The sequence below is a fragment of the Podarcis pityusensis genome, assembly GCF_964106645.2.
Source record: "Podarcis pityusensis genome assembly, chromosome: 2".
In the NCBI taxonomy this organism is placed as follows: domain Eukaryota; kingdom Metazoa; phylum Chordata; class Lepidosauria; order Squamata; family Lacertidae; genus Podarcis; species Podarcis pityusensis.
Window position 1 is genome coordinate 49,291,331 of NC_138029.1, and position 21,304 is coordinate 49,312,634.

Consider the following 21,304-nt stretch of genomic DNA (forward strand, 5'->3'; position numbering starts at 1 on the left):
TTATTTGCGTCCTCTCTTTTCCCCTTTTTGAAAATAGGGACAACATTTGCCCTCCTCCAGTCTGCCGGGACTTCGCCTGTTCTCCAGGAATTCTCAAAGATGACTGCCAGTGGTTCTGAGATCACATCTGCCAGTTCTTTTAATACTCTTGGATGCAGTTCATCTGGCCCTGGAGACTTGAATACATCTAAACTAGCCAAGTATTCTTGTACTATCTCCATAGTTATTCTGGGCTGTGTTTCCTTTGCTGAATCATTTGCTCCAAATTCTTCAGGTCGGGCATTGTTTTCTTTATCGGAGAAGACTGAGGCAAAGAAGACATTGAGGAGTTCAGCCCTTTCTGTGTCCCCTGTTCGCATTTCACCATCTCCTCCTCTGAGTGACCCCACTGTTTCTTTGTTCTTCCTTTTGCTACGAACATACCCATAAAAGTCTTTTTTGTTGCTTTTAACCTCTCTAGCAAGCCTGAGTTCATTCTGTGCTTTAGCTTTTCTGACTTTGTGGCTACACGTGCTGGCTATTTGTTTGAATTCCTCTTTGGTGGTTTCCCCCCTTTTCCATTTTTTGTACACATCCTTTTTTAATCTTAACTCAGTTAAAAGTTCTTTAGATAGCCACCCTGGCTTCTTTAGGCACCTTCCATGTTTCCGTCTCATTGGTATTGCCTGACGTTGTGCTTTTACTATCTCCCTCCTAACAAACTCCCAGCCATCATGAACTCCCTTTCCTTTTAGTATTACTGTCCATGGGACCCTACCCAGCACTTCCCTAAGTTTTATGAAGTCGGCTTTCTTAAAGTCAAGAAATTGAGTCCTAGTATGCTTGGCTGCTCCTTTCCGCTGTATAGTAAACTTCAGAAGAGCATGATCACTCGCGCCTAATGATCCTTCCACTTCTACCCCACTAACCAGGTCATCAACATTGGTTAGGACCAGATCTAAAATGGCTGTTCCTTTTGTTGCTTCTCCCACTTTCTGGACAATGAAGTTGTCTGCAAGGCCAGTGAGGAATCTGTTTGACCTTATGCTCTTGGCTGAGTTTGACATCCAACAAATATCCGGGTAATTGAAGTCCCCCATTACTACTATCTCCCTTCCTTTTGCATGTAGAAGAAGAAGAAGGGATGCCTGGATTGGTAGGGACTAGGGAGAGAACCAAATGAGGACAAAATTATGGAGACATATCATAAAGAAAGTAAAGTAATATAAAATGATCCATTGTGTTGAAGCAACTCAAAGAGGTCAAGGAGTGTGGTCAGGAGGAGCAAGGCAGAAGAAACCAACAACCACAAGTATGTCTGGGAGTGCCTAAGATACTGTAGACTTATCTGTAATTCCAGCTCAAGGTTAGGTGCATTTTTATGTCTCCTGCTGGATACCCAGAACCAGGTGTCACAGTTTGGAGTGACAGCTTCAGCAGTTCTAAGGTGAAATTCCAATGGTACCCTTGAAGCTCTGGGCAGGGTTCAGGCTGGAGACTCCATAAAATCAGAGCTCAAATGACATTTCAGCATTTTCAGAGTGAATCTTCAATATGAACTACAACTCTTTCTCAGTATGCCTCTTCATTTAAAAGGACCCAGCCTGTTGAATCTGATGGAGCAGTGGACAAGGGCTGTGGTTTCACCATGGCTTCTGAGTTGGAGGCCAAAGACAATACAACTTCCTTGGACTGGAGAGGCATTGACACAACAGGCTCCACTAGAACCAGTGCCTCTGATTCAGTATGTACATCTGTGGCTGGCCTAGAGGGCAATTTCCTCTCTCTGACTTCATTGCCTGAAGAAGTGGAGTTTGAGCCCATGGTTACAACTGTCATGCTTTTTATAACCTATTTGTAAGTGCTCAACTTTCTGTAGCCTCTCTTTCTGTGAGTAGTTTTGTGTTATCTCCAGCTGCTTCTCCAAGGTTTCCTGCCCCATATGCTGCTGCTGTAAACCACTGACAAGGTTACTCTGTCAATGGAAGAATATAGCTTCCTGGCCACTGGAGCGAAGATTGCCCTTTTTAAAAAGCTTTCTTGTTAGGGGTGTTACGGCATCCAAGCAGTTTATGATCAAATTCCTGAAATTTTTACTGCACATGCTGAGAACAGGGATGTTTCACTTCCAACAAAGATTTTCAGATGCAGCAGCAAGGCAGTATCAGAAAAGGTAGTCTCAGTGTACATATTATCTCTGTTCTGCGTTTACTGTGGTATGAATCTTGGCCTTGCAGATGCATTGTTTAAAACCACAGTATCATCATCCTTTGTGCTTCTTCTGATTAGATGTTTCACAATTCCAGAAATTGTGAACAGGAAACAAATGGGGATAAGATTTGGAGAGCGAGCGAGCAAGAGGGCTCCATAATGCTGGAAACAAGCAGCAGAAGGCCAAGAAAGCAACTTTTCTTATCCCAAGAAGCTTAAAGCAGTTTACAAAAGATTCTTGTAAGAAAAGTGTTTTAAAGTCAAGTATCAGGTGAGAGACAACTGAATATCCCAGCTTGAAGTAGGTATAGGTATAGACTGGTAGATATAGACAGGGTCTCTGAGAGGAATTATCCGGGGGTACAAAGTTTCTTTTGTGCCCCTTCCATTCTCAATTAGTCATTCTGTTTCTACCCACTATAGGTTTATGCCATGAGGTGCAGCCTATAAAACCAAAAGGGATATGGAAGACAAGAGGGGTTGAGTGGAGCGTTCTGTTGATTTCCTGCATTTAAGGCCTTATGCTCTCATACTCCTTCCATGAGAAATATAAATAAATATCAATAAATTAAAAGAGGATCAGAGATAAGAAAGAACATTTGATTTGAACATCTTTGTTTATGCTACAATACAGAAGGAGAAAGAATTCACATTGGAACATCCTTTTACATTGCAATGCAGATCAGATCATCAGGACACATTAATATTAGTATAAAAAGGTAGATAAACTTACTATTTATTTTTTTAAAAGAGCTTTACTGACCTTTTGTGTAGCATTTGGAAACGGATAAGCAAGTCTGTACTCGGTTAACAAGTTCAACAGATCTAATGGCTTTAACTGTACATTTACAAAATTAGCTTTATGTACTGAGGGTGAATGTTGCATTTCTTTTCCAAAATTATCACCACCAAGGTCAGCAGGATATTGCTATGATAAAGATAAAGCTTTTCTCTCCACATCACTTTCAGATATGGAAAGATATTTCCACAAGAAATCAGATATTTCTGCCAACTGCTTAACGGCATTGAAGTGGACACTTAATCCTGTTACAACATTGTCTACCAAAATGTGAAGAACACACTTATGAAGTATCATCTGTGTCATTCATTTCTTCCAAGTTAGCCTCTGTCAGGTGTCACACAGCCATGACCTCTTGACCTTAATTCCATTACATCTATGAGAGAGTTTTATTTCTATATTTTGGTTTGACACAACCAAATTGGCTTCATTCCACATTCATTTCCAGTTGTTTTGAAGTTTTGTCTATGATTGCTACTTCAGCATCCAGTGTGGTATCCCTAGCTTGGATGACCCTATTGCAAATATCTATGCCAGCTAATATTTTGTACCACACGGCTAACATTAACACAGACAAAAGATATCGCATAAAATAAAACACCATGGACTTCATTTATTGTTTTGGCTGTCAAATTTAATTCTAGGAGGTGTTTCAGTGCTAATTTAATGTCAGGCAAGTGAGCTATAAAAGTCTTTACACATTCAACACTATATGCCCATCCTGTTTCAGACATACCATGAAGAGAACCAATACAGTTTTGTAGTAATTCCCACCACTTAGGGCTGGAACTGAACAGATGGGAAACAGTTTGAATTGTTCTGGGAAAGGTTATTGCTTCAAGTATGCATTCAGCAGCCGCACTTCCACACAAGTTGAGTGTGTGACAACTGCAAGGTAAAAAAATTGCTGTCGAATGTTGTTCTTATATTTTTGCAGGTGCACTGTTGTGTTTTCCAGCCACATTTGTATAATAATAATAATAATAATAATAATAATAATAATAATAATATTTATACCCCACCCATCTGGCTGGGTTTCCTCAGCCATTATTATAGGCATAAGCTCTTACAATCATTGAAAGGAATAGCATGTGCTTTCAGTGTATCAATTATCAACAAGCAATTTCTTGCTGCGACAATCTGCAAATTTAAAAAATCTTTATTGAATCACAACCCTTGATTCTTTTAAAAGTACTTATCTCAAAATAAATGTTGCTTGTTCAATATGGGAAGAATCTGGTGTTGATGTCAACTCCCAGATAACAGGTGCCTTTCTAGTTCTCACCAAGCTAGGTAACATTCTCTGTGACTATTACCTTTCTCATGTTTTGGGGTCATGTGGGGAAGTTTCTACCACTTAGAATGCCAGGTTTCAGTAGATCCCAGTGCAGACACAGAAGTGCTAGTCTCTCGACTGTCTTGTGCCAAAATAATTGATATAGAAAGTAATATAAAGCTTGTTTCTGTTGACTCCAGACAAGCCACTCCTTATATGTAGCTCTCCATTAGCGCTATGAAACTTCAGTTTGCTTTCTGGGAAAACTTCATTGCAGTAACAGGAGGTACCCTTAAAACTGTTGGGGGGGGGGAACCATATGTCTCGCCCTTGAAAGACTAACCAGAGTATCCCAATAGCTCCCTGCTTCCCCAAGATTTCCAAGCATTGCAATTAAAGGCTGAAAAATCGTCGTTTGAAGGGATCCCAAGGGTCATCTAGTCCACCCTTCTGCAATGCAGGAATCCTCAACTGAAGCATCCATGACAGATGGTCATCCAACCTCTGCTTAAAAACCTCCAAGGAAGGAGAATCCACAACCTCCCAAGGGAGTCCATTTCACTGTTGAACAACTATTACTGTCAGAAAGTTCTTTTTGGTGTTTAGTTGGAATCTCCTTTTTTGTAACTTGAAGCCATTGGGTCAGGGTCTACCCTCCGGAGCAGGAGAAAACAAGTTTACTCCATCTTCCATGTGACGGCCCTTATGATAATTGAAGATGGCTATAATGTCTCCTCTTTTTGAGGCTAAACATACTCAGCTCCTTCAAACATTCAATTATTAGTTTGTAAAACTGTTACTTTGATTGTTTTATGTTCCAGAATATGCTTTTGAGACCAACATTAGAGGCCTGAAAATCTCTTTACACTGTAAGTGGATGAAGAAATTAAAAGTAAAAGATTGCAGTAAAATCTTATTTAGAAGATTGCTTTATGCAGAGGAGGAGTCATCCTCAGACCAACATGAGGAACATGTATTTCAATCAATCATAGTTTTTAATGATGTAATTATGAAATAGGTGCTTTTAGTATTCATAATTAGGTGTTGAACAGATGGTGAAGGATGAGATTAATCCATTCATTAAATTAACTTATGCTAGAAGTAATTTTTCTTATAGGAAGTTTCAACTTGGTGACATAATTTTAATAGTATAGTAATAGGCCTAGCGATTGAATTGCTGTGAAAGTTAAAGTGACAGGCAAAGGGTTATTTCCTGAATTCATTAAGATCTACAACTGATTTAATACCACTAGAAGGAGTAACAGGCTTCTTTAACCTACAGTATTGCTTAAAACTAGGCAACGTATATGAGGTGACATATGTGACTTCTTTTAAAGCTTCCAGAAATCTGTCCTATGTTTCCATAAAGCACAGTTTTATTGTATATTGGAATCTGTGAACAATCTCCTCCCATAAATACCTGAGTGAGAACTCTACAGCACTTCAGCGACCCAGCTGCAGTAACTTGGCAGAAGAGAAAGGGCACCCATTTGTGGCACCCAGATTGTACAATTGGCTCCTGAGGCAGGTACGCCTAACCCCATCTCCGACTGTCTTTCAGTGGATAGTGAAGACAATTTTATTCCATCATGCATTTAGATAAATACTAACTTGTTCACAATGCTTTCACTACTGCTATTATAACAATTTGCTGTTTGTTTTAATTGTAGTTACATTGGTCTTGTTTCTAAATTGTGAACTGACTTTAACAGAGATAAGCTGTCATTAATAATGAATACTACAATGCTCAAGGAATGTCAACATCATAATACACTAATTTATTTTGGGGAATTTCAAAAATTATTAAAGTATATTTGCAGTCTATAGTACGTTAAGAAATATTTTCACAAATTGGTATCCGGCACTAGATTTATTTTTAGCAACACATATATAAAACCTAAGTAGTATAGTGAAGACAGGAGTGCCTGGCGTGCTTTGGTCTATGGAGTCACAAAGAGTTGGACACGACTAAATGACTAAACAACAACAAGTAGTATAGTTGAAAAACGCACTATTTTGGAACAAATAATCCCTGCTCTGAGTTATTTTTTTAAAAATGAAAGGCATATTATAGATATTAAAAAAAATGCCCTCCAGTTTAAATTTGTGAATATATTAAAACTAAAAATACAGAGAGAAGATTAGCATGTAATTTAACATCAGGCACACAGAACATTTAAGAGATGGAATAATAAAAAGAATCGACACTAGAATTACCTGTATACGTCATAGTAAACCAGTTAAGAGTTGGAATGGAACTTTCCAGTTGACAATTTAGCTGTTTGCAAGGTGTTAGACAAGTCCCTCTAGCTCAGCAACAATTGTCTTTTGAAAAATGTGGAAAGTAATCTTTGCCTACTTTTATGGGGCTATTGTAAAAACTACTAAAATAAAGTATTTGAATCATTTTGCAAATTTAGAAAACAAGATACAAAATACTATTACAGCTATTACTACTTGAACAGAGGAGGGCAGCATACAGTTCACTAGGCTAAATTTGCAGTTCAGAGCACTTCTGCACTTATGGAATTATGAGTCAACTACATTATTCACGTATACCATCAAGTGATGTGATGTTCCACTAACAGTACAATCCTATATATTTCTATTCAGAAGTAAGTCCTATTGAGTTCCATGGGACTTACTACCAGGTAAGTGAGTGTAGTACTGAAGCCCTGTAGCCACAGGATGAGCTAGCCCAAGACATCATAGTACCTCAGGTGGAAAATCCTAAAGGTTTCATTAAAATACTGTATGTTCCAATTACAATAAACATACAATATTAAGCTAAACAAATTATCAGTCTGCTCCCTTTGATGAAACATCTGCTGTCTCAGGCAATTGACCTGTGAAAGACAATGGAATCTTGGAAGAGTGTGCTTATGTTTAATGCAAATGTGAGAGCATGGAAGTGGACCAGTGATTTCTAGGCATGGAAACCATTTCCATGTATGCCTCTGGTCCTCAAATACGTAAGAGCAGTAGCATATAATAATTCATATTCAGCCCAAGTTCTATTGTAGATGTGACTTACAAATTCTTCACATCGGTAATGCCTCGAAAAGCCTTTCTTGGGATGCCTTGAATCTGGTTTTCACTTAAGTCCCTAAAGAAAAGAAAATACACACTTATTAGGGACAAATAAACAAAAAACACACAATGACATAGAGAAATGCTCACAGCTGTAGACAACTTAGAGATGGATAGAAATAGTTGCACATTTACTGTATTTCAGCAGCTTAAGCGTTGAAGTGATTTCTGGGAAGGCTTTAACATTTCCATGAACTGTGGATACTGTATATGGCTATTATGGGATGACATAGCTAATGGAACTGCAGATTCTGATTCCTATGTGTTTGGATTAAATATTATACAAAATTTACCCTCACAGATGTTAAAAGCATTTTTTTTTCAAATTTGTCTGTTCCTTTACAACCCTTATTTATTATTACAGATTAACGTTAACAAGGATGTGAACTGTAGGGAGAACACACCTGGGATAGCATAGAAATACAACAAATACAACAGATAAAGTAATGTGTAGTGCAATCCTATAGATGTTTACTCTGAAGCAAGCCGTACTGAGTTCAATTAGATTTGCTCCTCGGTATATGTACATAGGACTTACTAAAAGAGTGTACTGTAGCCTTACAGAACAAATCTCTCAGTAACCCCTTGTCTCACTGCTCTTTGAGATACAATGAGTACAGAACAAAGTGGGATCAAAGTGATTAAAACTGTTTCAATAAATACAAATTAAGAGTCTTAGGAATTTCAGTATGTTCCAAGAAGAAAGAGAAAACTATTAAGTATGAGAAAAGTAAATATCATGGAATTGTGGAGTTGGAAGGGACCCTGAGGGTCATCTACTCCAACCCCCTGCAATGCAGGAATCTCAACTGAAGCATTCCAAGACAGATGGCCAACCAACCTCTACTTAAAAACCTCCAAGGAAGGAGAGCCCACCACTTCTTGTGGGGGTATGTTCTACGAATGAAAAGCTCTTACTGTCAGAAAGTTATTTCTGATGTTTGGTTGGAATCTACTTTCTTGTAACTTGAATCCATTTGTTCTGGTCCTAGCCTCCAGAGCAGGAGAAAATCCTCATATGACAGCCCTTTAGATATTTGACGATGGCTATCATATCTCCTTTCAGCCTCCCCTTTAATAAAATCTCAGCATTCCCCTCTACTTAATATTTGTGGCCTAATACATACATAAACTGTAGTTCATAAAAAGAACAAAACAGTTACCCAAGAGCATTGCAAACTTAAGCAAATTGCTCTTATTAACATCCAAAGGAAACCTTTGTTTTTAATAAAATAATTGGACAGCCTCTGGCTAATTAAACAATCTATGGCCTTTTAAACTTGGAGTATTATTGTTTTGTTTGTTATTATGTTATGCATTTTGTGCTTTTATATTGTACACTGGCCTGTGATCTTCAGATGAAGGGTGGTATAGAAAAATAAAAAATAAAAATGGGATAGAGCATGGACTTTGAGGACACTAATACCCGACCAAGCTTAGTAAACCGTTTTTTTAAGGGATGTACAAATTGTTCATCCTAAAGCCAGACTGCTCAACTGGGTAGTATTCATTATAATGCACCCCATGCAACCCCCCGCCCACCTTTAAAGTAAATGCTGCATTGTAAGGTGAACCTCTATCAAATTGATTTTATTGAAAAACAAGCATTGTGACTCTGAATAAGAGCACCACACAGAAAACCCACACTGACATCTTAGGTCAAGCTGTGTCACCCAGGGCTTTCTTCTGTTTTCCATCAGGATGATGGTCCATTCGACCCCCACCCTAAATGTCTTTGTCAGACTAATTCAATTTATGCTAGTCATCTAGTCTACACCAATTCCTCTCGGTAGCAAAATTGTTCTCTCAGACAGACACACAAATGGCCATGCAGAATACTATATTGTTTTCTAAAAGACATGTTTCACTTTCCAAAATTATGCAACAGTGACTAGTAAGGTATCTTCCTCTTCCATTCTTTCCCTTCTCTTCATCAGTGCTTAATACCAAAATAATAAATGCTTTGCGGCAGATCTTTATTCTGTGTTACAAAGGGAAATGTGGGGTGAGAGAAGTCAATTTTTAAAGACAAATGTACAGTACTATGGTATGATACATACTACTTAGAGAGAAAGCAACTGGTTTAAAATAGAAACATCAATTGCGAGTTACCAATGATAACAAAATGAGATAAATGAAGCAAGCATTCACCCTAAGCAGAACACAAGAAAATCAAATTTGTCCTTGAAAAATGTGCATTTTATATTACTGCAAGCAGAGTGAAAAGGTAGCAAACTTGTGATTTAAAGCAATGTTTCTAGTATTCTAGCATACCAATATAATTTATATTATTGATGTCTCTTTTATCCCTCTACTCTGTCTTTTCTACAGCTATCCAAGTAAGCAAGAGATTGCAGGAAATTAATCTCGCTCAGGGAAAAAAAATCTGCTTGTAACTTACATTCACTTTATCTTCTATTGAGGTACTATTCTCTGGCTAACAGGGCACCCTCTACAAATCTCCAGGATTGTGTGCCGATTTCATAAATAAATCTCATAATCTGACAACCTGACATTGTCAAGGTGTTGTTGCAGCAATGTAGAGGTTTCAGCTGCAAGCTGCATTTATGTAGCTGCCCATTCACTATTACAAGTATGCAGTCTTGTATATGTTTTGAAGTTTTTGATCATGTGTTTGATACCAGCATTCCAAATCACTCTTAAAGACTTTCTGGGACCAAATCAGCTGCCATCAGATTCACCCAACGCACAAAAGTATCTTTGGCCATATTAACAGCTTTCCGTTTTCTGAAACATGCGGTCAGTTTCTTAAATATTTTTTCTTAAGGCCACTAAGGAAGCAGTATCCAACCACAATATATAGCTATTTGTTCAACTGTTCAACGTTTGTGATACTATTACTATTTCAATTTATAATCCTAATACACATTAGGATGAGAATGTCCTTTAAAGAAATTGAGGGATTTTCTGTGGAGGTGTTAAATGTTAATCTGTAAAAAATCTTAGAATACTGATAAGGGGTAATATAAAGGCCAAGGATAAAGCTTCAGTCCAGCTATTTCATTCTTTTATTTCTTTACAGAGAGATAGAACTTATCCAACATCCATGCACAAGACTGAGATTTGACATCAGTAAAACAAACAGCAGGGTTATCATATTAGGTATGAATAGTCTTCACACTGATTAGCTACAAAATCAGTGCTAGAAGCACTAAAATAAATGCCTGCTTTTCTAATTTCAAAAAAGAGTGGCTATTATTGCTTTGCACCAGTACACACTGGGCACAATCCTTCAGTATAATTAGCCGATGAAGAAAATATTTAAGTTTGTATTAAGAATGTAACATATTGCAGGCAGAGCAATATGATCAACAATATTGACATACACACCCACTCCAGCCCTTCCACCATCCTTTCATTTGTTGAACACCAAGACTGAGGAGGAATTCGGGAAAGTTTAAAATATGTTGTGATATTACTTGGTCATAAGAGAAGTATCATATTTCAGTTTAGTTCATAAATTTATTTTTGTTTTTTAAAATATCTATATTTCCCCCAGCAGAAACAGCAATTAAGGCGCACAGGTAATTAGATGCTGCTTTTGCATACAACACTAACAGCAGGTTGTATACAACAGTGCCTTTCCATTCATGGAATGCTCTTTGATTCATTGGAGGCATCTATGAATGGAAGGGAGACCATTTTTGCCACAGCCCTGTACGCAGCCTCCCTTTTGCTGCAAATAATTTGGGCACTCTCTAGAACTGTGTGGGATTGCTGGGATGGGGGGAACAGAAAGACCAAACTTGCAAAATACCCTCCCTTCTCTTCTGCTTACAGAAGCCTGGATGAAAGAGCCTTCTGTGAATGGAATTCTAGTATTGGACACAATCCAGCAATACTAACATTCCCTTGGGGCCTGAATAGAAAGAACATCAATGAAACAGATCCCAGCCAATGCAAGACTTACTTACAGGATTATAACTTGGCATATGTGACTTCTGAACAATAAAATCCTCAGTCATATGTATATCTACCAACAGGAGATACAGTAAATTGACTGAAACTAGATTATTTATTTGCTGCTCTGCTGGGAACTACTCCACTTTAAAAATTACATAATTTTTTAAAAAAAAATAATAATCAGGAGGTCAGGAGGTTATCTGAACTGAAGAAGTCTTACAAAGATAAGGAAAATGTTGATAATAATAATGCAACATTGTGATCAAGTAGTTTTAAAACATTATAAAATAAAATGTCCTTGAACTTTTTGAAGTTATTCCCATTATGCAAACATCCTTCTACCCCTCCCCCAATACTGTCTATGATACACCTTGTCAGCTTCTCTGTAGTGTTAACTTGGCAGGCAACTCTTAAGCAGTGCAAAAAACAAATTACCAAACATGACTACTTATCTTACCACTGTGAAGTTTGTGTATAACCTTAATTAATATACTGAAATGCTCCCATTCCATAGGTATGACTCTATTTTCAAGCCCATTTTATTTTGCTTGGAAGAAATGCGTAAACAGCTTGTATACCAGAAGTATTCGCGATGTCACAAATATGACCCAAGCATGAGATAGAACTGCTCTTTTGCTTTGTATAATTGCAGTCTTCAACAATAAACATTAACACAACCTTTAAACACATTAATAGCAAGACAAAATGATTTCCCCCAACTCACCATACAGTTATCAACATCTATAGCCTTTTTGTCCACCACCTTGGTCTCTGTAAGTACTAGTAGCACTAACTTTGCAACAATAGTGACTGTGCAAAGCAACCACTAAAATAGGATATAATTATTTATGACATCTGGTGTCACAATGTCCTGCTTTCGCCCTAAAGAGCATTGATTAAAATATAATGAAATCTCTCACAGGATTGTTATATCTTCTGCATTCAATGTCAACACCTTTCTCTCTTGACATATAACTTTGTGGGAGGGGGAGCAACAACTGGAAATACATAGGCAATTATGGTCTATGCAACAGCGGTGAAAAAACAAATATATACTAAAGAAAATATATATGAAATACCTTACGGATACGTGAAACAAGCCTTGGCCCTACGGCATACCACAAAGATTGTACAGTGTGATTATTATCAGGCTTCTCACTTAATAGCACACAACTAGGCAAAAAAAATAATAAAGTATGGGTGTGTTCTTGCTATTTAAAAGCATTAAAGTGTCTTCTGACATTCCAAGGTTTATTCCTGGAGAAGACAAGGGCAGAACTCCGATTAATCAGCAAATGTCTTGGCTCAGCACTCTGTAAGAATATTTATTTACATAATAGCACTCCCAAAAATTAACTGGACTCTCTTCTGAGTTGCCATCAAACATGTTATTGGATTGCAGATTGACAATGTCAGCTCATACAATTAAATTAAGTATAGAAGAGTAGCTGATGGCTGATGGGGTGGGCGGGAGGAGACCACATGGTTAATAGGCTCATATAAAAGTTCACATCTTCCAGTTTTTGTTTACTTACTGCTAGGAACAACGTAAGGGAGAAAAAGTGGTCCCAAGACAATTAACTATTATCACATCTGGGGGGAGGGTGGAGTGGGGAGGAACTGTAGCTCTACCATAATGTATCTGTCTAAAGTCTATTCTACATGTAAAAGTCTGGAAAAATATCTATTCCAGCTAATGTGTTTGTTTAAAGATAGCACATGCCTTAAATCCTTGATGTATGAAAAGCCAAGTGGTCTGCTGCCAACATTAGAAAGTCTTAAAAATCTAATTGTGGAAGGAATATAGTTTCCAGCAGCCGCTTAAAGTGAGTAGTTCACTTCAGTAAACATTTTTAAGTAAGGTTTTACACTACCACTCTCCCCGCCTGCATTCAAAGGCACTTCATTATGGGAGAACTATCAACACAGACCAAAACAAATACATCAATGGAAAGAAACTTGTCTCAAACTGTTGAAGCAGACAAGAGCTATTATATGTTCTCATTTTTCAGACTACATAGGACTACAGTGTCATAGGTTACAATGTCTACAACTAATGTCAGAGCGATACATTTAACTTATTCAGATCATAAAAGAATACATTATCCCAGAGCACTTATCTACTAAAATCTATTAAGGTTTTTAAAAGAAGTAATTTTCTGGTGTCCTTTGAAGGAGCAGGCACACTTCATGTATCTTGCCAAACTATCGTTAACAGAAGCTTACCTATGCTTTGATATGATGTTTAAATTGAAAACTATTGTTTGGAATCATACTGAAAATCAAAATAATAAACCATGGTCTGATGACTGCACAGAACAGGCCTTTTAAGATCAATGCCATGATTTGCAGTATTACTTTTTTGTGCAAATTATATATTAATTTATATTATTTTGATTTGTTATGGCTATTTTTTCATGTACACTTATTTTTTTTTAAAAAAAATAAAGCATACAGAGCACGACTGAAGGACTGTGCATGGATGTCGTGGAAAGGCTCATGACACTTTAAGCAATAGGTTAGCTCTTGGGAGTCAAATTCACAAACTTACTTAAAGACAACGTGCACATTAAAATTCCCTGCCTTAACTATCATCTCCTACTTCACAAACAGAACTTAAAAGGCATAAATTTTAAATGCCTTAAGTATGCATAAGGATAATTGATTGCATATTCCTTGAAAAAATGCAGACATAAAAAAGAGATTCTAATTTTCTAGCAGAAAAGAGAATCTGATAAGATTCCATTTGTGACCTGGTGCTTAAGGCTATAGTTACATTGCCAATTCAGTACACACTTCAACAATTTCAGGAACAAGTATTACTGTTTAACGAGGATACTTGCTGTATTATATTATTATTTTTATTTAAATTTCTATACCACCTTTCATCCGAAGATCACAGGGTGGTTAATTTTATTCCATTAGTTTCAATGCACCAAGAGTTCTAGCTGCTACATGTAGTGCTCTCTGTCGCATGTTCTCTCTCTATCTCCCTGTAACATATCCAGAAAGGATTAAATGCAAATACCTTCTATAAATTATTAGGAATATTGTTGCAGGGAAATGTACTTTAAAACATGATGGTTTGCCATGAAAATTTAATGTGTATGCACAAGATAGAGGCTTCATTTTATAAGTTGTTACTATTTGCAAACAAAAAAATTAACTATATGTCAGCAACTTTGAAATATCTATAAACTAAAACATGTGTCAAATTTGATAGTTAAGTACACATTAATTTTTCAACAGCCTTCACAACATAAATAGAAACAACACATCACACCATTATCAGGTAAATGTTTGTTAAGTTTATTACAGGGCTTATGAGAACTGGGGACAGACCACCAGCATACTGTTTTCCCCAGTGCAACATTTATTTTAATCCTTTTTAGACACCAAGCATCTATACTAAAGTGTTAGAATAAATAGTTAAGAAAGGTGTTAAAGATATAGAACAGAGCAAGGGTATTTCCGAACAAGCTCTCATGCATAATACAGCTTTCTATGCAGTGAACTTCTGCAAGTCTACACTTAAAAACTGCAAGCATCTTCAAAATGCGAGAATAAAATTTCCAAGCACATAGTTAATGTTCAAATGGCAGAATATATTGATTCTCTGCCCATCTCTGAGTATCTTAAGTTTACCCAGAAGACTATTTGATTTAATTAAGTTGGTGCTTTATTAATATATATATTCCTCTATTGATCATAAGAGAAGCTGACGCATGTTTGAGTCAGGCATACATCAGATCCATTTAATGGACCTCCACTTAGGAGAGTGGTTGGCTCTAAATCAAGGTAAATGGGAGCAAGTGCTCCTTTGGGATGGCATGGCTTAGCTGAATCTATAACATTTTTACAGGTTTTTTTTTCTTTTAAAGTGGAAAGCATATGGAAATTAGATATGAAAATAGTCTCTCCTTGCACGTTTCAATTAAGCATGTCAATACCTTAATTAAATTGCTCAACTTAATGAGATTTATACCAATGAGTGTGTTTTATACTTATAATAGCTTTTTTGGCTGCTGTTCAGGATGTCAAATAAATTGTGAGAACTGGGATTAAAAAGTAGAAATTGACATTCTGAACTAAAGCCAGTAATTCTTCTAAACTCTTTCTCTTCATTCATGTGATTTTGGAGAATTAATGAACCTTGTAATAACTTTGCTTTTTTAAAAAACAACACTATTTTATCCAGTTCATCTTTATCATCAGTTTCTCTGCTAAAACAGAATCACTGTTACAAGGTATACTTTAACCTATATAATTAGGCTCACCCCCCTTTATATTGTGCTTCTTTTCCTTTCTGAAGATTTATTTCCTGATGAATAGTAAACTGTACCACTCCCACACCATCATTTAGAACTTACATAAAAAGTATGGGAAAACTTAAGACTTTTTGAACTATATGTTTTATTTTTCAGTCGTCTCAAAATATTTCTCACATCTTTACACTGAGATGGTTTGCACATTACATTAAACCATGGATAACTTTAAACAAAATAAAAATAAAGCATGGTTTAAACGTTTCTAAGATTCTCCTCTCCTGCCATGGCAGGGAGGAAACAAACCAGAGCCTGGCTTTCTGTTATATATGAACCAGTACTCATGGTTGGCTGCCTTCAAATAAACTGCAACCAGGAAGTCAAGTAATTCAGCCCACTCACCATAAAAATTAGGCAATTAACCTACCTACCTAAGTAATCCCACATATAGTTCTTAGAACCCTCATCCAATGTATTTCATATTTAATGTTTCAATATTTCATATTGATATGTCAACCATGTCCACCCTTTCTTGCCCATCTTTCTAATCCCAGTGCCTTCTTCTTACTAACATTTTGATCAAAAGTCATTTTTCTCCGAGTGCTCTTCTCTCTATTTTGATGAGCACTATCAAATTTGGCAATCAGCTCTTCACTATCTGTCAACAATATGAAAACGGTTTTATTTTTTAACTAATTGAAAGAAGCAATTGCTTTATACATATTTCACTTATGAATTGCTATCATTCATTATCTTTTTCATTGTGTCTGTTAAAGATGTAAGAGTTTATGAAGAAATGAATTGGGACCGTTATCATCTGCCTTTAAGACTGGAGCAGTGGGGATGTATGTGCGGGGAAATTTATGTGAGATGGTTTTAAGCAGAATTTGTCTAGGTGTTTAATTCCTTAAAAATAACGTGTTAGAAATGTTGCATTGTTTTCTCTTGCAATTTTTTGTTTTAAAATGATAAGCTGCCAGAACCTTATGGGACAAAAAGTTGACTATGCTGACTATGTTTATTTTCAAATCAGGTGGTTGTTCTTGTCCTAAGTACGTGTACACACACACACACACACACACACACACACACACACACACTGGCCTCTGTTGGATGAATTCATTCATGTGGACAGGATTATATTCAGGAGGGAAGAAAAATATTAAGTGGAAAAGAGCCAACAGAATCAATCAACAAAATTAAGAAAATCTAGGGGGCTGCGCCAATGTTTCCTCCATGTTTACAATCAACACAACATATGAGAAGTCACACCTCTATGCTGTACTGCTTGGAAGGGTCACAGTTGGCAGCCTGGTCCAATCAAAATGCTAAGAACACAGACACTGTGGGGGAAATGTGTACATTTCCTAGAAAGTGCACAGACAGCTTCCATATTTGCGTACAACCTATTTTGACTGCAATTGTTTCAACCATGAATAAAAAACCCCACCATGTTGCATTATTGTTGGTTCTTTCAATTGCTACCTTTACAACTGCTTGGGTTAGGTTTTTACCATAATGGTCAAAATTAGACTGCAATTGTAAAATATTAATCTACTGTCTACTGTTATTATTATCAACTTGAAAAAGCAGTCCATCACAGAAGAAAGCTCTACTCACACAAATTAATTTTTGCTAATTTTGTCGGACCATTAAGTTAATTACTTCAATAAACACCTGACAGCAGCACTAGCCCCTGACAGTGAGCAATGAATGAAATCAGTTTTCTGCATTAGTACATTAATGAAATGATAGTTGAGATATTATAGCAGCACAGAACTGGTCAGGATAAATTTATTTTCAAGTAGAGCAAGCAATCTGAACTATCTCAACCTAAAATGATTTTTACTCAGTCGCTGTTTTCTAAAAATAGCATGCTCATTTCTAGGACAAATAAAAACCCCAATATGAAGAAGAACAAATTTATTCTCATGTATGTCACTCTTAAACAAAACTTTAAGATAATGACTAATTCAGTTAATATTCATTATTCTATTTTTCATCCATGAAGGCTTTTTTATGTTTGAGGAGTATCGTAAGGTGGACATTAGGCAGACTATCATTTCAGTGTACATGATAAACCCCTTAAATTTTCTGCTGTTATAAACCATGCAAAAGGAATGCTTTATTCTCAGTGCAAGACCTTTGTTTAGTATCCAAGATTAGAATAAGAAAATATTATAGTTTAATATTTCGATACTTTAAAATTTAATATTGCCAGGATTTTTTAAATAAAAAAATAGTGTTGTTCTCATGGAATTAAGCAAATAAACCATCTAATAACTGTCATATACTACTTAGTTGCATTTTTCCCCACCTATGCAGTCTTCTAATTTATATAATTACACATTAGTGACTACCTAAGAAAAGCTGACATTGTAGGAAGAGGATTTCAAATTTACTGGAAAAGTTGTTGCATTTAGGATAGCAATATGACATATTTTACATAATAGTTATTCCCTATCTAATTTTTATTATACATGCAACAGTTGCATATCTGCACAGAATACAGAGAGAATATGAATACGACAAGAAATATGATACCAATTTCATGGACATTTTAAAATTAATACGATATATGATATCTTTATTGTCATTGTCCCATACAGAACAATGAAAATGGAAATCTACATAAAACATTCAAAAACCCCTAAAAACTCTGAAACCCCATTTTAAAATACAATATACTATAAAATGACTTCTGAGTCATTATGTTTAGGAATACACTGTAAATTTCTGTCATACTTTACATTGTATGCTTGTATCTATGTTAACAATCATATCCATATTAACACTAAAAAAACTCCGATAAGCGTATTAATTATAAAATTTGTATACACAAGTAACTGAAGAAGAAATGGTTTCTTGGGGCTTCTTTGGGTTCTCAGTTTGCTACTATAAATAACCAACAGCACAATTCCATGCATGTCAACTCAGAAGTCTCATTTCTTAAAAAGCATTTCAACTGATCCTATGGAACAAAAGCTGATACCAACACTTAACGTATAACATCATTAATTTGGATGTTTACATGGCAGTTTATTTAGTTTCCACATTTTCTCCTAAATGTGAAGTTCTGCATTATATTTGCTCTTTCACACAATATGCCCTTTTAAAATGTGACTCTTTTGTGGGTGTGTTATTGGACTGTTGTTTTTATTCTGATTATGTATTTTGTGGTTTTATATTTTGATTTTATTCTGTGAACCGTCATGAGACCTCCAGGTATAGGCCAGTGTATAAATTAAATCAATCGATCAAGCCACTTTAGGAACAATAGTGGAATATAGTGTGAGTTTAGTGCTCAATTTCGTGTTATTTGCTTCCAGAAATTATCCATTTGCTAATAATATGGAAATAAACCGTAAACTTGCACTATAGTCCACTAAATTCTACTATAATTCTGGAAGTGCCTTTTATGTCATGTGATAAGATATAATGTGAAAATTAACAGGGAAGCATCATGAAAATGGAATAAGCTGCCATGTGCATGCAGCCCAAACATGTAACTACATGTCTACTCAGAAGTAAATCCCACTGAGTTTGATGGGACTTACATCTAGGTCTTATCACAAGCTAAAATGTAGTAAACTTAAGGAGAGATCTGAGCTACAAATGAAGCAAATTTTGACACCATTCTAGGCTATCCTATCTCAGTACAAATGTGTTGGTTGTTGTTGGCATATGTCTGTCTCGACAGACAATGGAGTGCGTCTCTGGAGTTAAAGCCAAAGTGCAGCACCAAAGTGACCTCCCTGGGGCACAAGCTTGGGCAGTATTTATGGAGGTCCTGGGCTACCCAGACAACAAGACTCGCCTCTTGGCCTCACTGATACGGTCCAAAGGAAAACAGAGCAATACATTTGACACCAGCTTGGCTGCAGGAGTTGCCAGAAGGAGGCATGCAAGGTGCCATCCAACTGCCTCAGAGTCTTTATTCTTCTTAGCCTTTTCTTCTGTCAAAGATACACCGCAAGGCAGTGGGTATGGATTTTCCCTCATGGCTTACTCCTAAAGTCTTTCTCATAAATAGTATAGCTGCAAGGCAGCGGAAGTTTAGGGTCAGAGTTTTCCTTCTCCCAGATGGGCTACAGACCCAGGTTGATGAGCCCCATCTGCCCCTCACTTCCCTCCACAGCATGAACAGAAACGATCTAGTTGGATCCACTATTAGTTTCATCCGCTCTATCTGCTGGAGCCTGTCTTTGCATCGAGGAGAAGTCCCTAACTCACCGAGGGTTTGAGGCCCATCAGCTATCCTCACCTAGTTTAGCTGGTCAGTTGTAGGCATTCCTGGGGTGCGGCCACTGTCACATGCTTACATCTTCTAGGAGCCACAGGTGAGAGCTGAATGCAGGATGGAGACCAAATGTGGACAAACTACCCCAGAAAGGGCACGTCGTGCCTCCCACCCCATACTAATGTGTGGGTAAGAGAAGGAAATTAGGTAAGTGAGTGTTTGTTCAGTTTTATGAATTTTCCAAGAACTAAAGAGCTACTTTAGAGACTTGGTCATAATCAGGATTTTTTAATTTTACTTTTTTGTTCAACTGTATGCCCCAATGTTACATCACAAACAGATTTTTGAAAGTCCACCCAGTTTCAAAAGTGGGGTTCTCTGTGGCATTCTGGACTGCAGTTAAGGAGAGAACTCCAAAACCCTCTTTAGTTGTATGGAACTATTTTCACTGTTCTTTGTATGCAGGCCATAGTGCTCACTGGGCACTTTCCACATATCAGATTAAACTACTTATCTACCATTGAGAAACTGAGTTTCTTTGCTAGTGAACTATGTTAAATATTTTCAAAGTTGATCATCTGATTTCTTACTGAACCAGCAGTGACAATAATCTTCAAAATAATTATATCAACCAGCATTAAAAGAAACTTTGTGTTAGTACACAATTAGAGAATTTATATGATTAATGTCACCAAAAAGGACAACACTGATTACTCATAACCAGTATAACAAACGAGTTAATGAGAAATCCACAAATTAAGCAAGCAACTGCTTTAACCTTTCCATTTCCAGCTTGTAATTTTTATACTGCCGCAGTATGTTACATTGCTGCTAAAGAATCTCTTATTTAAGTCCTTAACATAGTAGCAGACTGCTGAGAGCCAGTGTAGTGTAGTGGTTAAGAGCGGTAGTCTCGTAATCTGGGGAACCGGGTTCGCGTCTCCGCTCCTCCACATGCAGCTGCTGGGTGACCTTGGGCCAGTCACATTTCTTTGGAGTCTCTCAGCCCCACTCACCTCACAGAGTGTTTGTTGTGGGGGAGGAAGGGAAAGGAGAATGTTAGCCGCTTTGAGACTCCTTAAAAGGGAGTGAAAGGCGGGATATCAAATCCAAACTCTTCTTCTTCTTCACAGCAACTTGTACATGGCTTTCAGTGTGACTGCCTTGTTTTGTGGAATAGCATCCCAATACTTGTAGTTTCTGAAAACAATTAAATATGTTCCCGTTTTGACAAGCATTTTCATCTGAATGGAAAGGGAGGGAGTTTTCTGCATTATGTTTATTTTTATTATTGTTAACCAATTTAATTTTTTTATTTTATGCTTGTAAATCACACTGGCATTTATATGAAAGGTTATTAATTTAACAAGAATACATTTTAAAGAAATATAGCATATATAGCTGTGTGTGTGCTTCCAAATACTACTCAGAAGGAGTTGCATTTTGTAAGAAAAAGGTGGCAAAATCTATAAGATGCTACAATAATGTCTATAGGGTTAGACCAAAACTATTCCATGCTC

At 36.7% G+C, this 21,304-nt stretch overlaps 1 protein-coding gene across 2 annotated transcripts in view; it reads right to left on the reverse strand.

Moving 5' to 3' along the window:
- Positions 1-21,304, reverse strand: part of SLIT3 (slit guidance ligand 3) — a 415,965-nt gene that overhangs the window by 196,426 nt on the left and 198,235 nt on the right. For both annotated transcript variants that reach the window (XM_080995211.1, XM_080995210.1), the window contains exon 5: positions 7,300-7,371. In XM_080995211.1, the coding sequence (XP_080851337.1) occupies positions 7,300-7,371 (72 nt within the window). The remainder of the gene's footprint in view (positions 1-7,299; positions 7,372-21,304) is intronic.